The following is a 16,664-nucleotide window of genomic DNA, read 5'->3' on the forward strand; positions in this document are numbered from 1 at the left end:
CCGTTCAACCCTCCGGCCCTCATTTTAAAGGCCCATGCTACTATCATGATACAGCCAGTAAACAACTGATGCACCGCTCCTTCACTACATTTTGTTCATAGACATGAATGGGCTGTTCTGTTCAGTAAATCCTGCGATCCCACATATACTGCAAGAAGTCTAATACCAAACCAAACACTGTGTTCAAAATGTTTTTAGAATGAAGAAGCATATTGTCAGACCACCGTTGTCACCTCTGAATATGAAGCATTTTATATGTATCGAAGACAGTTGTTTCCATGTGATAACCAGTTTTTCTTTTACTTTTCTTTTACTTTTTTATCTTTTTTTTGTTGATTCTGTACTTGGGTCGAAGGTTTAAAAAAGACAATATAAGGGTGCCCGTGTGGCTCGGCGGGTTGGGCGGGTGGCCCATGTACGGGGCCTGGTCCCCGGCGCGGCGTCCCGGGTTCGGGTCCCGCAAGTGGCCCTTTGCTGCAAGTTTTCCCCCGACTCTTCTCCCCCGTTTCCTGTCTGTCTTTCACTACACCTATCCAATAAAAGGCCAAAAAAGACAAAACATTTAAAAAAAGACAATATAAATCAGAGATGATGATCACTGAATAATGACATTGGAAAAAAAATAACGCTGCACTGGTGTACTACTCAAATTTTGAGTTACTTCTATAATGAAATTTGAACCCAGAGAACCTTAATTATGTGTGTTACCTGGTTTGTACTCCCACATACAGAGTCAGGAAAAAAGATGACACTTCGGAGGTGCAACAGAGTGGATTAATGTGTTACTGTGTTACGTGAATTTTATTTACTTTCAGTTAGCTGACAAATCTGCTGAAGTGTTGCGTGAAGCTGTCGTCAAACCAGCACTATGCTTTATTTTTACATTTTATTGTCTGTCTGCTTCATGATTATTTAATTTTCTGCCATCTTTTTTGGTTTGTTTGTTTGTAGTCTCTTTTGTCAGGCTGGAAACTAACAATATTGGGAAACAAAGTAAAATAATATTTTGCAGAAAGAAAATATTTTTTATTTTTTTGGTTACAACTAATTATTCCCAATTGACTTTGTGTATTAGCTTTAAAAGCTGTTTTAATAAACAGCAGTACAGACAAGCCAACAAATCTCCTGGGCTCTGAGCTCTGAGTATTCTGAGCTTGAAATTGAAATGTAATTAATTATCAGAGAAAGCTTTAAAACGACAAACTGATGATTGTGTCTGATTCTGGTTTGTCTGTGTGGTTTCTGTGTGGTTCCTCAACATTTTAGTCCCATATAAATGGAAGTGTATGTATGTTTTTACCCAGATCGTTTTACCTTTTCTAAAGGGCATCTTTGTTCCATATAGGGAGAAAATGAATGATAATCTGCACGTGTTACTCTGCCAGTATAACCTGGCATTCACGGTGTGTGGGAACCATCCCATACCCTACTTCATCTCCCAGCAGTCCACTCCTGATTTTCCCTTTACTGCCATTCTTCACTTTACCTTTTATTCTCAGCTTCTTTTTGTTTTTTTTCACCCTGTCAAACTTTTTAAAATTCTATTCAGGGTCTTTGATGTCTTTTACCACTCATTTAACTTTATTATTTTCTTTTGTTCTTTCCTTTCTCAGGGAGCTGATGTAACCGATCCGGGCACTGAGACAGAGGAGAGTCTGGGGGCGTCTGACTCCACCCAGAGGCCAGCAGATTCCCAGACATCCAGCTGTAAGATCCAGGAAACCCTGTCAAGTGCGCATACGTAGATCTACCTCAGATTCTCCACATGTGCTCACAAACTGTCCCGCCATCCAATTAGTTATCTGACACTTTACGATGACTAGGAAAGATGTAATAATGTTGTCTGTCTGACGGGAACGGGAGTGGCCAAATGAGACATTTTCAAACAGAGGCTTCACCTTAAAAATACAAAATGATTCAAGTTATTTTGTTTATGTTGAAGCCCTGTATGGTAACAGGGGTCTTAACCATAAATGGTTAGAAGAATGTACATGTTGGTTTCAATCGGACAGATAAAATTACTAAATAAATAAAACAAATGGAGACCAGATAGTTTCTTCGAACTAAACACTAGAGTAGAAAGCAGTGCAACTCAGCTGAAATATTTATTTTTCCTTTTTACACAACAGTCCTTATTTTACATCAGAAACTATTTCTACCATGTTAATACCAGTATGTTATTCTCATTTTAGATATTCTACATTTGTCTATGAAACACTTTTTTTTAAGCTTTGTGTTTTACACATTTTTAGTTCTGTTCAAGCTAATCCATAAATTTACTTTTTTATGTTCAGTGCTCATCTTCCCTCAAATCAGACTTTCTCCCACTTTAACAATTTGTTTATGCTTGCAGGAAATATTTTAAGCATGAGTTTTGCTCTGCGTCTTAGATGCTTTAATTCAATATAGATTCAATAACTAGTTTTGTTCACACTTCTTATTGCGCTGGACCAATGTATTTGTCTTCCTCTGTGTATGTGAACCTTTTCATATTGTTTTAGTTGAGGCCAGCACCATGGAGGCCTTTTCTACAGAACAACCAATCACAAGTTCTGGTACACGCATGCCCCAGTCACCACGGAGACCAATGCATCAGCTGCCGCCCCGCCTGAACATCCACCCTGCCCCAACATCAGAACTGGGGCCCCCCGCTCAGGTTCAGGTATGTAGAAAGACTAATCTTTCGTTGTAGAGAGATAACTATTTTTTGATAGTTGCTACTTTTGATACCTACTACTACTCTTTAAAGATGTGTTTTCCCAGTAGAAATGGCCTTTAATGTGATTTTAAGCGGTTGTGTAAAATTCCGTTTACAGCGGATCCCAGTTCGTCGTCAGTCAGTGGGCAGACTAACTCCAGGGATGCCAGGCAGTGCTGTAAGTTACACTGGAAACCTGTGAATTTCCAGTAATTATGTACTTTATTCAAATGAAAGAGCCACAGTTCTACTGGTGTGTTTTTGACCCTTTTCTGCCCTCTCTCCCTCTGCAGCAGCACTTCTTTGACGAGGATGACAGGATGGTTCCCAGCACTCCCACACTGGTGGTGCCTCACCGCTCTGATGGTTTTGACCAGGCCATTCAGTAAGTACGGAGCCTCCCTAGGGTCAGTTGAAAGAAAAAGAGCCCTGCTCTCATGTTCATAATCTATGACCACAGATCAGATTTGCAAATATCTTCTTTGTTTAAAAAACAAACAGTGGAGCATTTTATGAAGTCATTTGCAAATTGATGTAAACATATAGACAAACTAAACTGTGTTGGGATTATTTCACCATATGGCCATGTGACTCGTCTTTGTTTCTTTTGTTTGTCAGTTCTCCCCAAGTGGCTGGAGTGCCTCGCTTCAGGTTTGGTCCTTCAGAGGACATGCCACAGACCAGCTCCTCCTCACACTCTGACCTAGGACAGCTTGCCTCACAAGGAGGTAATCTACCACTCTATTAAAGTTCTTTTTCAGAGAACACAGGACCAAGCTGTGGAAGCTGTAGTTATTTGCTCTGCACCTCAACTATTACACTATCATAATACGCCAAAATCTTTTCTTTGTAGGTCTTGGGATGTATGAAAGTCCTTTGTTCTTAGCAACTCATGAGGAGGAATCTGGTGGGCGCAGCGTTCCCACTACACCCCTACAAGTTGCAGCACCAGGTATCAGTCCATCTCCCTGTCAGTCTGGTATGAAGGGAACAGTTTGTTGTTATGTGTACACCCTCTCTTTTTATCAACATTCAACACCATCTGTATTTTCTGAACATTGTAGACTGGGGGAAGACTTTCAAATTTGGGAATTCTGACAGCATAGTCAGTGTGTATTTTGATTTCATGTTCTTCTCTTCCAGTGACAGTCTTCTCAGAGGTTGCTCAGTCCGACACAACAGAGCACGCCTCACAGTCGGTTCCCACAGTAAGCACATCCACACCAGGCCTGGTCGTGCCAGGAGCAGCCGGTACCGGGGAGGAGAGAGACGACGTCTTCCTGGAGCCAGACACTGATAGGTGAGTCTCACTCCTCTCAGCAGTTTGTCAGTAAGTTTGTTTTTTTTAAAATTATTTTTGTGACTTTATTTCCGCTGTTAATCTTAATAGCTTAGTCACATACACAAATGCTTCCCACTGGAAGAGTTAGCAGGTTTGTAAACGTGACTTTGAATGTTGTTGACATAATTTGAGATCCCATTTTGTTTGTTGATGTGTCTGTTCAGGCCCAGTGCTGAAGTGTCAGTGGATCCAGTGGTGTCTCAGGGTGATATGGAGGAGCCAAGCCAGCCGTCAGACAAGGCCAGCATCCCCTCCACCAGCCAGGAGCCTTCCTCCAGCTCTGCAGGTACTGTGTAGCCTCACTGGAATATGTCATCAAATTTCACTTTTAGTTTATCTTAAAGAGTGTTTGTTCTGATTACTGTGTTGTTTTTATAGATACAAGCAGTGCTCCACCTAAACCTTCTCGACCTGGACCCAGCAGACAGCTGCAGCGCTGGCCGGAGAGCCGAGGTGGCCGCATGAAGAGAGGAGGTAATGTTTAAAACAAGACACTAACAGATTATTTGTGGTTGTGATACTGATCAGTGCTGTTAATCAGGTCCACGAAAAACTAGGCTCAGAGCCTCAATGTGCCTCAGAATTTTCCAACTCAATGTTAGAGCCGGTCAGAATGACTTAATAATAAAATAAAAAGCATCAAAGAAAGACTCAAAATCTCCTCAGTGTTTATAGTAATGTTACCCTGCCTATTTTTTTTAACCGATAAATTACAAATATCTCCCAGCCTTAGCTGATGTTATTTGAATCCAGATATTGTGACTACAAAAAGGAGTAGTTGGTGATGGGGCTGAGCTACAATCTACCAGAATACAAATAGCAGCAGCAGATTAAAAGCTGCGAACAACAACTTTGTTGCCACAGTTCTCCTCATGCTCTGGTAAACTACACAGTTTGATTGAACATATAACCATGAGAAGGGTTGTAAAATGCAAAATGTCGACATTGTGTCGTTGCACATGCTCTTCACATTTACACCTGTCTTGTCTGACATAACCGATAGTCTGCTCAGAACAGGCAACATGCTGGAATTAATAGCTTTTTTTAATCTACATTTATATTTTCACATTAAAATCAACCACATATCAGACATTTAGATTGTCTGTGAAGGTTTTGCAATGTGTCATTTAAATAAAATGCAGGCTTCCACAAATGTTTTAACACTCCATCCTTATTGTTAATCGCATGTAAAATTGCAGATTTCATCTCAAGTGTCTAAAATCATTTAGTATTATTGCTCTTTAATAAATTAAAAATAGTTGTTGCACTAAATCATCTTAAACTGATTTATCGACACTTCAGGCCAAACATTTAGAAGCAACTTCTTCTGATTTCAAATGTTGACTAACTTCCATGTTGTAGAAAAAGATTATTTTAACGTGCACAAAGCTTTGGAAAGACACTTTTTGTATTTCTGATGTCCCACTAACACAAGACTTAATGCATTTTATCTATTATAATTACATTCTTAATGATGAAAAGAGAAATGGGAAACATTATCATACATTTAATGTTTATTCATGAACACAGTTTGTAAAGTCACTGTAAAGAATTTTTACATCAGTATAGTAGACTTGTCTAAAAATATGTTTTTCACCTCTTTAGGTCAAGCCTTTCCTTCTCGAGGTATACATGGGAGACGATTCGCAAGATGAACCACTGATCAGACTCGACCACTGTAACCAGACAGCTCATCATTCCCGTCAGAAACACATCACACATTTATTATCACTCTTCAGTCTTGAAAATGTTCACTTATTCTGAAGCTTGTTGTTTTCTTTTGTTTGGGTTTGGTTTTTTCTATGTCTTTGGAAAGTACCTTTTTGTAATTACAGTCCAAGCTGAAGCAGTGTGTTTTAAGAAGGATATAATAAAATTTAAAATTGTAGTGACTTTGGCATGAAAGGCAGATTTTTTTCAGTCAGACTTTCTTTGGGCATTTGAAGATGTCGTTGGACTGAGGTGCAGTGTTGGCTTTAGGAGCAGCGATGACAGGACGTTCACCATTCATCCTCACATTGTAGGATTTTGCTGCAAAAGAAGCAGAAGGGTTAGTTGGTGCGTTTATGTAGCATTTACATTCATGAATGGTGTTTAGAGTGTTTTTCATTCAGTTTCCATTTTAGTGAACACAAATTTGGCATAACGCAGTCTTGTTTCCTACACTCTTGACTTTTAAGTTTTTAAGACATTCACTTGGGCAGCTGTCGACCACGACAGGACTGCTGTTGTGTTTTGTGAGTGACGTAAATGGCTAGACAGTAAACCCTCCTGACAAGTCACACACACTGTAGGCTTTAAACTGTGTGATCTGTTTCTTTCCTTTTACTCAGGAACTCCAGTTATTTCCAAACTATTGGTATCATTGAGATGGAACATTTTACCGTGGTCTGAACCTTACTGGAACCTTTTGCCAGTTGTGTTTTATAATGCATTTGAGCTGTAGGTGAATAGACACCACCCTTAATGATCTTTACATGTGTCCAGGACCCCACCCGAACACACACATGGTCCTCATTTGAGACGTGATGTGAATGAGGTTAACAGCTTTCTGCTGACAGAAAAGAGGACAATTTGTACTTTTGAAGTTGACCAAGGACATTTTGTTAACAAAGAACTGAAGGGAAACCACAATCCCTACTTAAACACCTCTGCAGCTTTTATTTAAGATCTGGAAATAGATTTATGCATTGCAAAGTGTGTTTTAAACCAGCTTGTTTTGGAGAAAGTCAGCCAGGATCGGTAAAACTAAATCGACCGTAAAATTACGGTGACGACACAAAGGAATGATAATGAGGCGTATGATATCTCATTTTACTGCTTACTTTAGAATAAACCTTAGTCCAACTATCAGTCAGTTATATAAAAAGTAGTGAATAAGATAATGATGTGAATTTGATGCTCAGTTTGAAGAATGGATAGATTTTAAGGCAAATCAGAATTCTTCAGTTGTTAAATACAGTTTATTGATTGAAACTGGGCAGATTTTTTTTTTAACTACTTAATTGACAAATCTGTTGAAAGAGAAGGTGAGGTGAGATGAGAGCATGTATTGATGACTTACTTCTGGAGAAGACGTAGTATTTGTATCCCTCTGGTTCTCTGTTGTTGGGGATGGACACAGCAGCTGTGATGGTGGAGGGGAAGCCTCTCCAGGTCGTCCGGATGTTGATGGCCGGCTCTAAAACAGACACTGAGAGCAAAACAATCAAATGTAGAAACTGCATCTAAACCAAACTGGATGTTTGATGCCCTGTTTGACTAGTGTTCTTTCAGTTGAACTCTTTATACATTTAATAGACTTTGTTTTTGATATTTTCTGAGAAAACTCCCAACACTTGCGCAGTGGTGCTGCCATAAACCACACACAGGCCGTTTGTTTCCACTTGTCAGTTATTTACAAGCAGTGCCCTCGTCCTTCCACCAAACCATGACTCACTTTTTCAGGGAACTGCATGTGTTGCAACTCAAACAAAACGTGTTTCAGCCAAACATCCAGAACACACGTTTATAAAACTCTACCTAATCTGAATTTTCACCACACAAAACATTTGAAATACAAATTTCTTGTCTTAAATTACCTGCTTGTCGAACCACCCGGTTACGGATTGTGTAAATGGCGTATTGAGGCTTCCTGCTACATGTTGGACTGGTGCCAAACTGGTATGAATATTTCTGGACATATCCCCCTGGAAGAACCAGAATCCAGAGCATTAGCATCATACTCAGTACTGAAAAGATATATATAACCCAAAAGCAGTGAGAGAAATAAAGAATTACACTCCTTTTTGTTTGAAAAACTTGACTCATTTCATCACCTCTCTTGAAGAAGTAGACAGACTCTCTCCTCGTCTGGTGCTGAGGTACCGACAGAGCAGCTGTGATGTGGCCACGCAGCCCATCAAAGCCTGTAGAAACAGCTTTTGGATACCCAGGGTCTAAAGCGTCATTTTCAAATCTCCAGTACTGGTTTCCCTGTGAGCAGAATGTAGAACAAAGCAAAACAGCTCAACCTCATCCAACTGTAATGTACCTGTAGCAGAAATATGAGATGGTTTCATCAGAGAAGAACCAGGTTCACAAACTGAAATCGCTCAAAGTCAGTTTACCTTGAAAATGTACGTTTTGCCCTGGCAGTTGCAGCGGGTAAACACAGTGTCGACGGGGGACGGGACGCCCCACACCTGTGTGATGCCTCGAGCCGGACCTGGAACTCTGTTTCTATCCAGAAACCAGAAGTAGTGACCTGAGAAAAGTAACATCCATATTAGGGATCTACCAGCTATTGGAAGTAACGATCATCAAATCGGATATTAGCATTTTTCAACTATCATTACTTTTGAAAATCAGTTCTGTAAAATATATACATTTCTTAATGCACTTAATTTAAACAAAATTCCAACAAATTTCAAAATGTTGACAAGAAGATGTATATATTATATATATATATATTGATTCCAAATACTAATTATCAGTCTTCTTGAATTGGTGTCGGGTTCTTAAGTAAAAAGTACAAATCCAACATGTAAAAATACTCCATTAGAGATAAACATTACTTATATAAACAGTAGTGATGTAAAGGTACAGTGTGAACTACGTGCTATTATTGTACCTGGTTGTAGTGGAGCTAATTTTAACTATTGACAGTTTAATCCAGCAGTTCCCAAACTAGGGGCCTGGTCCCATCTACAGGTCACAAGATTAACCTAATGTACACTACCAGTCAAAGGTTTGGACACAACTTCTCATTCAATGTTTTCTATTAAATTATTTTATACATTGTAGATTAATACTGTAGACATCAAAACTATAAAACAATACATATGGAGTTATGTTGTAAACAAAAAAGTGTTAATATTCAGTATTAATCTACAATGTAGAAAATAATACAAATAAATAAAAAGAACTGAATGGGAATGTGTCCTAACTTTTGACCGGTAGTGTACATGGGGATGTATGATGATTTTGGGGGTAGAAAAACATACAAATCAAAATTCTGCTGTGTACATTCACAGTTCTGACATCAGTGTGAAGATCTGCTCATTCCGTTGTATCATTTTAAACTGGTTAAATGAAATCCCTCTTTGGTTGAACAACTGACAGCTAATAGTAATATTGTTTTCTTAATTTTAAAAGCAACTAGTCACTATAGTTGTCAGTTAATGCCGCGAAGTACAAAGGTTTCCATCTTCAGAGTTTCCTGGGTAAATCTACTTTATTTCCATGCCTGCTCTCCTGTATGTAAATCAGCTATTCTACAGCTGCCTGCCACTAACCTCTGAACACAGCTACTGTTCCGTTCCTCAGGGTGGTGACGGCACCGACTGGCCGCCCACTGCACAGGTTTGTATCGTTGCTGTCATCTGGGAAGAAAAAGCACATTTTGGAGGAAAACATCTGTTTGGATAAACAAGCAATAAAAAAACATGCTATCGCAGGCTGGTTTTGTGGGTGTTCAGTGGAATTTTCTGCTCCAGGAGTTGCAGGGACTTTTCTCACATTGTCAACAGTCTTTTTTCCATTCTTTAAAGTACCTGAGCTTGATTTTCAATTTCAGAGAGCTCTTGCATTCATTTAGAATGTGAGAAAGCTGCCACCGCTGTCACGTAACATTTGTCTGTTCACCCAGAGGCATAATGAGGAAACAATTAACTTCATAAAACTAGGCTGAGAAATCTACAATCCTCCATCTCTGCAAGAATGTCAGCCACGTAAAAATAAATTGGATTTTTGAAGAGCCCACAGGATGGAAAATTCCATACCTATGTTGAAATTTCCCCTCTCCGAATCAAAAAATGTGTCTTAAAGGTTTTTTTTTTTCTATGTATGATGTGTTAAAGATCTGCATCGATGATTAGAACATGTCTTACCTCCTTGGAAACCTCTTGTATCCTCTATGTTTGAGGTTTGCTCAACATCCAGGGGCTTCGTCTCAGGCTTGGAGGTGGGTTTATCTGGCAGGGGTTTGTATGGGTCTGGTTTGTCCTGAGGTTTAGTGGTGGGTTCAGATGTTGGAGGATTAGTGGGCTTTGGAGTGACCTTTAGCGGATCAGCAGTGGTTATCTCTGGTGGAACATCATCTGTGGTGTCATCCTGCACTGCAGTTGTGGACGAGGGGAGGTCGGTCGTTGCAGCATCGAGCTCTGATCCCTCTGGAGAAATGTTGGTGGAATCATCTTCAACGTCTGCCAGAGAGGACGGAGGGCTGGTTGTGACGTCGCCGGAGTTGTCCTCAGTGTTGGGGTTTGAAGTGGTTTCCTCTGGAGTGGCTGTTGAGTCCAGAGTTGAAGGGTCAGGGACGGTGCTGAAGGGAACGGTTGTGGCCTCTGGCTCTTCAGAAGGAAAGACTGCATCTGTAGGTGGTATTTCTGACTGCCCTTCTGTCTCGAGCTCTGGGATGCTGGTTGGTGTCGAAGGTTCGGTTTGGGGTTCTGAGGTTGCAGTGGGTTGAGTGGAATCAGCATCAGCTGCTGTTGTTGGCTGAGGAGGAGCTGTTCCTACATCAGGGGAGCTGGTAAAATCACTGGCATCTGGAGGTTGACAAACATGATAATAAACTCTGATAAACTCAGCAGCATGAACAGAATATAATGAGTGATGAAACATTACTGAACGCAGATATCTTCATACATTACATACATTAAATAGTGTATACTCAATTGTGCATCACCTTAACAAAAATATTTATCATTCACAGAAACATGGGCGATAACTTCCATATTCCATTGAGCTATTTAAACCTGTAAAATACCACTTTACAGTACAAACATTCATTGCACAAACAAGTATAGTAAACAGTACATAACGCCTATATAACACCATTTATTACACACCTGTGCTCTCTGTTGGAGCTTCTCCAGTTGTGTTGTCAAGGGTGAAGAGGTCAGCATCATCTGGAGGAGTCTCTGTTTGAGAAAGGACTGTAACTGGCTCTGTAGTGAACTCCATAGTGTCTGTAACCGCAGTGGGATCAGTAGAACCTTGACTCAGCAGGTCAGCTGTAGTGGGTCCATAACCACTGCTAGTCTCTGGGATTGGACTTGCCTCCAGCTCCTCCACTCCATTGTTGGAAAAGTCATCAACCGGATAGATCTTGCTGTTAGTATCTACAACAATGTGACCATGGTGAGAAGAGGTATGCACACTCATAAAACTTGACTGGGAAGGAGCTTTGTTAGATTTATGATCCAGAGACATCAATGCTCACCATCGCTGAGTTCATCTGTTAGACCGTCTGGAGGAATCACATAGTCATCTGTGGCAAATAAGGCAAGATCACATAATATAAATGTTCCTAATCGGTTGTGTTAACACAAATGTGATAATCAAGACTATTTAATTTTTCCTGCATTTGAGAGAAATATCCTGGCATTTCTTTCCCTGACTCTGACTAAAGGTGCAAAAGTATTTCCACCCATTAAACGGTTGAAAGAAAACTACACGATAATTTTTTAAAAACCTGAAGAAAAATGTTCTGTCAACCTTCCTGGCTTCGTTTTTTGCTTTCCTCTCTTGTGACTGAGCCTGTGCCCAGCCCTCCTACACACAGTCCACTCATGACAACACTGCTTCCTTGTGTTTCCTTTGGCCTGACATTGATGCTCTTGGCTTGTTCTGTTGAGACTTGGCCCCCAAAGCAAACCATCGTGACACAGCCACAGAGTGGAAGCCAACCATAAACATCCTTCTGCAGTCTTCCTAACATACGCCTTATTAGATCCACTGCTTGAGCTTATAATAGCCATTATGTAATCTAAAACATTCTGGGTGACATTTGAACAGCATTGGTTTCTGTTATTGGAATCAAGTGGGAAAAAAAGTTTTGTATACGCTTCATGATTTAATTTTCCAAAAGCATACATTCACCTGCATCGTTTCCTTCGCTGAATGTAGAAGGTTGCTCCGTTGCATCATTCAGAGTTGGTTCTGTGGGAATATTCATGCATATACATTAGCAGGATAGCTTTGTAAACAGCTATTTGCGTTAAATCCTAATTACTGAAAATGCAATAAGAAAAACCTTTGCCAAGAAAACTATACCTTTGGGTTTGTTATTATTTATATTATCGCATGAATTAGTCTTCACTGGTGCTGTTGCACTGGATGATCCACTGATTTCTTCTGTGGTAATTGCCAAGACAGAAAATATTGTCAACTTTAACCCAATGCATGGGTGCAGGTCACTGCATGCTATGGTTGTACTGCTGTACATGCTGCTGTGCATGCTGGTGGTGGACATGCAGGCCGTCTTATCATGACTAATTTGTCGTGTCAGATAGATTCTCTAATCTCCCACCTGTCATGCACAGGTCATAAAGTCTGTAGCACATCTACTAGTCTCAGTTTGGCATAATTAGACTGATTTTAACATACAGCCATCAATACTACATTCAAAGATCATGTATCAAATAACCGCCAAACATCATACACTACATTTGAGATGTATGACTACTTTTATGATGGGCATACATCTGTAAAGGAAATCTGTAGTGATTAACATGCAGCAAAAACACATACAACAGGGCTGAATGTGTTGGTTACCTTCTGCATCACAGTGGAGTTTGTAATCTGGACAACACTGCTTGTACTTCACACAGTCAGGGTCACAGCTGCACAGCCGGCCTCTCTTAAAAGGTTCTCCACATCGACCGAGACATGAGTTTTCTGTTGCACACAAACACAGCAGGCTCAACACAACAGGCGTGGACACAGTGAGACTACAAATATATTTGACAAACTGCATCATCAAGTGCAAGAATGGTCATTTATAAGGAAAATTCAAAACGTATGAAATGTTGCTCTCAGCAAGGAAAAAATGTGTAATTTTGAAATATCTGTCATAGATTGACTTGAAAACTACAGTCTATTTGTGAAAAAATTATATTCAGCAACACAAAATCAAGTTTCTATGGAAGAAAAGATATTTTTAAAAAAGCCTCACTTGTGGTGCACTGAGATTCAAAGTCTCTGCAGCACTCTCCATAAGCGAGGCAGTTATAGTCACACTGGCACATGTAACCCCTGTAGTACTCAGCACCACATCGACCTTTGCAGCTTGCTATTATGAAAGGCATAAAAAGGAAAAAAAAGTCAGAGAAAGACAGAAAGTAGAACAATAAGATCCCATCTGTGCTGTTAACATGTCTGCTGAAGGACACAGTCTGCACAAAAGAGACAAAAATTGATTTCTTAAGCAGAAAACATAGTGTCTCCTTAGGTTCCCTCTCTAGTAAATAATTATTAACAGAGCAAACATGAGCGAGTACAAACACAGAAAACATTTGCTACATTCTAGGAAAAACCTTTCACAAAAATACATTTCTGGCACAGGATATTAAAGAAAATAATTATATTAAATGTTTCTCTATGCAATACAAATGTAACATAAATTATACTCACTCTGACTAGCACTAAATTTCAAAGCACAAGCCAGCAGAATAACAGTGTAAAATGCTGTGGAAGACATCCTGCTGTAAATCTGAAACGGAACACAAGACACATGAACAATAAATAAATCACATTATGGCGTCACTGATTCTATATTCATGACTGACAGTCTTGATCCAAAACATCATCATATAGAAGTTTAGCTGTAACCTACCTCGTGTGAGCCTCTGTCTGAACACTGCTCATGCTTGGACTCACTCTGCTTTTAAAAGCCTGCCAGAGTCCGTCCACCTCCTGTTAATTGGCAGATCCGGTCTAATTAAAAGTGTGATGATCTCACAGGCTGCAGGGAGGGTCCTCTAGTCCAGACCACAGGTCCAGACATCACCATTCCCCACAAACAGCTGGAAGCACATCAGCACACATCTGTGCCAGACAGACGGCTGACTTTACACACTTCCGAGCAAAAGAAGAAAAAAAAAACAGCGGCGGGGACTCGCTGTTCAGTCACAAATGGGAGAACTGGACACTTTAACTTCATGCCAGAGTTTTGAGGTTTATTAGATCAATACCATATGGACAGTCAACCCACTTAGCTGAGGTCAAGTCTTTTCTTTCTACTTCTTTAAGGTTGAATTCTTTTTTTGGATTCCTGTTAGTTGCAACCTTAGCAACAGCTACTCTTCCTTGGGGCCATTTTAAAATAAGAAAACATATAATCACTGCTTGCATTTGCACTATATACAGCAAACAATATATTTATTATATTTTTCATTTAACACGTATTAAATTGTAGCTTGAGGATAAAAGCTAATTTTATGCTTTTACATAGGCTGCATGTCAATAATTTCAGGTTGACAGCTGTGTTTTTTGGCTACTCAAATAAAATACTATAAAATATAATATCAATAAGATAAAATGCTATTTTGTCAGTGGGCAGAAAGTGTCTTTGTACTGTTAAATAAAGACTTTACAGGATGTCCAAAGCTGATAACAAGCATACATGGCTGCTCTTGTTCTAAAGTCCCTCTATGGTCACTGATCAAACACCACAAAGCTCATGTCATGTGTATCAGAGTTACATACACTACCGTTTAAAAGTTTGGGGTCACTTAGAAATGTCCTTATTTTTGAAAGAAAAGCATTTTTTGTACCTTTTGTACTTGTATTTTGACTGTAATTTGTTTGCCCAAAAGAGATTAAACACAATAAACAAAGTAAAGATGAGTCTGACCCATAGTATGAGCATGGACAGTAATTTTTTTTTTCACATTTTCTATTACATTATGTTTATTTATTTTGTCCGTGATAATTGTGTAGTGAAAATCTGATATTGTGACTGTCCTAATGTGGGAATATATGTACACTATCCTTCAAGAGTTTGGGGTCAATACAGTCTAGACATTGTTAATGTAGTAAATGACTATTCTATCTGGAAACAGCTGATTTTTAATGGAATATCTACATAGAGGTACAGAGGGACATTTCCAGCAACCATCACTCCTGTGTTCTAATGCTATATTGTGTTAGCTAATGGTGCTAAAAGGCTAACTGATGATTAGAAAACCCTTGTGCAATTAGTTTCCATGGAAAACATGAAATTGCCTGGATGACCCCAAACTTTTGAACAGTACTGTATGTAATTTGGTGTAAATTTTTCCAGGAAAATATTCCTATTCTGTCTCAAAATGGCTTCGATGTGATTCTCTACACCATTGCCTTCTTATAGAATGTGCAGATCAATGATGTCCACAGCTCACATACGACTTTGTTTCACTCTGTAAAGCTAGTCCATTGCATTGTTAGAATAATTCAGTCATACATGTTCAATCCAGAAACCGATTTTGAAAAAGAATAATGGTACAGAAAGCTCCACCTGACAAGTAGACAGGATTGGTTCCTTAGTTTGTTCCATATGAAACCCAAAACTCTGAACCTGTGTTTTTGAGATTGTCACCAGTACACAGTAGTCTCAAGGTCACAAACATGACTACTTATTTCACTCATGATCTGTCTCCCAGCATAAACACCAAGTGGACATGTGGACAAGGTATTTTCAACAGAGGGGGTCTTCAAAGCTGAGATCATAATACACAAACAAGGATGAGTTGATTCACTGGTTTTCCAGCCTCTCTGGCTTCTGAACCTCTTAAATGCGCTACAGGGATCTCACAGCAGTTTGTATCTCGGTTCAACCAAAGACTGATTTTGTTTCTTTCTTTGCTTCTCTTAAATTGTTTTCAAAGTCTGAATGGAACAGAATGATCCAGTAATTCATAAAAACAAAATTAAATGAAGCATAACAATCTTTCTGAACATCCTGCTTCACTTGTTCCATCTCATGAGCTCTCAGATTTATCCAGGATCCTCTTGGAAGGATTCTGATCTCCATGTTGGAAACTATGAGGTAGCTGGTAATCGTAATAATTATACTTTAAACAGTGTATTTATATGCTCTTAAGACTTTATAACAGGGCCTCTCTAGATTTACCACATTTAGCTGTGATTCCTCTCTAAGTTTATAGGATTACTATAGGTTTTATCATTGCACAAACAACAACAAACAGGATCCTTCGTAATATGCAAGACTGATTACTGTGTTGATGTATTTTTAAAATTTTGGGCTTGTCTGCACTGTGGGTGTTTTGTGGTTGGGAGTGTTGATGGACCATATCATGCGTCTGGTATTTTCCCATCCTGTCATGGTCCAATTAGAGGAAAACTGCTCATTAGTACACTTGTGTCAAGGCAATAACAATAACAGGATCTGGCTGAAATGACTCGGCCAACCAAACAGTCAGGTAAACACAGACGCTACAGGAAAAACCCACACAGCACTTTCCCCACTATAACATTCTGAAAACGGAATGCATCCGGCCCATATCATATTAATCTGAAAAACTTAGAGCAGGACGTGCCACACTGTGGAGATGAAAGTTCAGAAAGTACACTCAGCATGCCCCCTTGTGTTTATAAGTCTCAGTGCTGCTCTGCAAGAGTCTGACAGAAGAGTTCCTGCAGTGCATTGCAGAAAACGATCTAATTTAAGTCTGACAATTAAAAGTTTGTGGTGTGGGAGCTGTCTTCTCTTACCAGACTATTGCCTCTTGTGCCTCTTGAACATATTCAACAACAGCCTGCTTTTGAGAGAAGAATACGTTTTCTTGTTCAGAAAGACTGCAGCAACATACTACACTGAATAACATGTAAGGCTTAAAAATAGAGAAATCAGTTTGA

At 39.5% G+C, this 16,664-nt stretch overlaps 2 protein-coding genes across 6 annotated transcripts in view; one reads left to right on the forward strand and one right to left on the reverse strand.

Annotated features, from left to right (window-relative positions):
* The window catches only part of tprb (translocated promoter region b, nuclear basket protein), a 25,125-nt gene extending 19,193 nt beyond the window's left edge, over nt 1-5,932 (forward strand). For 3 of the 4 annotated variants that reach the window (XM_023293929.3, XM_023293930.3, XM_055014540.1), the window contains exons 42-51: nt 1,614-1,731; nt 2,502-2,662; nt 2,817-2,876; nt 2,992-3,083; nt 3,317-3,426; nt 3,552-3,650; nt 3,842-3,998; nt 4,205-4,326; nt 4,419-4,514; nt 5,646-5,932. In XM_023293929.3, coding sequence (XP_023149697.2) covers nt 1,614-1,731; nt 2,502-2,662; nt 2,817-2,876; nt 2,992-3,083; nt 3,317-3,426; nt 3,552-3,650; nt 3,842-3,998; nt 4,205-4,326; nt 4,419-4,514; nt 5,646-5,695 — 1,065 coding nt within the window. In that variant the 3' untranslated portion in view covers nt 5,696-5,932. The remainder of the gene's footprint in view (nt 1-1,613; nt 1,732-2,501; nt 2,663-2,816; nt 2,877-2,991; nt 3,084-3,316; nt 3,427-3,551; nt 3,651-3,841; nt 3,999-4,204; nt 4,327-4,418; nt 4,515-5,645) is intronic. The other variant, XM_023293931.3, reaches the window with a different exon arrangement.
* On the reverse strand, nt 5,533-13,871 carry prg4b (proteoglycan 4b). 2 transcript variants are annotated; one of them, XM_023293932.3, is made up of 15 exons: nt 13,642-13,871; nt 13,440-13,518; nt 12,982-13,098; nt 12,582-12,704; nt 12,081-12,161; nt 11,907-11,966; nt 11,248-11,295; nt 10,874-11,146; nt 9,911-10,570; nt 9,317-9,403; nt 8,150-8,286; nt 7,859-8,015; nt 7,622-7,729; nt 7,105-7,233; nt 5,533-6,071 (listed from the first exon to the last, which is right to left on the reverse strand). In XM_023293932.3, exons 2-15 carry the CDS (start codon nt 13,504-13,506, stop codon nt 5,962-5,964), a joined length of 2,157 nt encoding a protein of 718 aa, XP_023149700.1. In that variant the 5' UTR covers nt 13,507-13,518; nt 13,642-13,871; the 3' UTR covers nt 5,533-5,961. The 2 variants fall into 2 exon arrangements, with proteins under 2 accessions (XP_023149700.1, XP_023149701.1); XM_023293933.3 differs by lacking the exon at nt 12,081-12,161 and having other exon boundaries at nt 13,642-13,870.
* Nucleotides 13,872-16,664: the final 2,793 nt, after the last annotated feature.

Source organism: Amphiprion ocellaris, chromosome 2 (genome assembly GCF_022539595.1).
Source record: "Amphiprion ocellaris isolate individual 3 ecotype Okinawa chromosome 2, ASM2253959v1, whole genome shotgun sequence".
In the NCBI taxonomy this organism is placed as follows: domain Eukaryota; kingdom Metazoa; phylum Chordata; class Actinopteri; family Pomacentridae; genus Amphiprion; species Amphiprion ocellaris.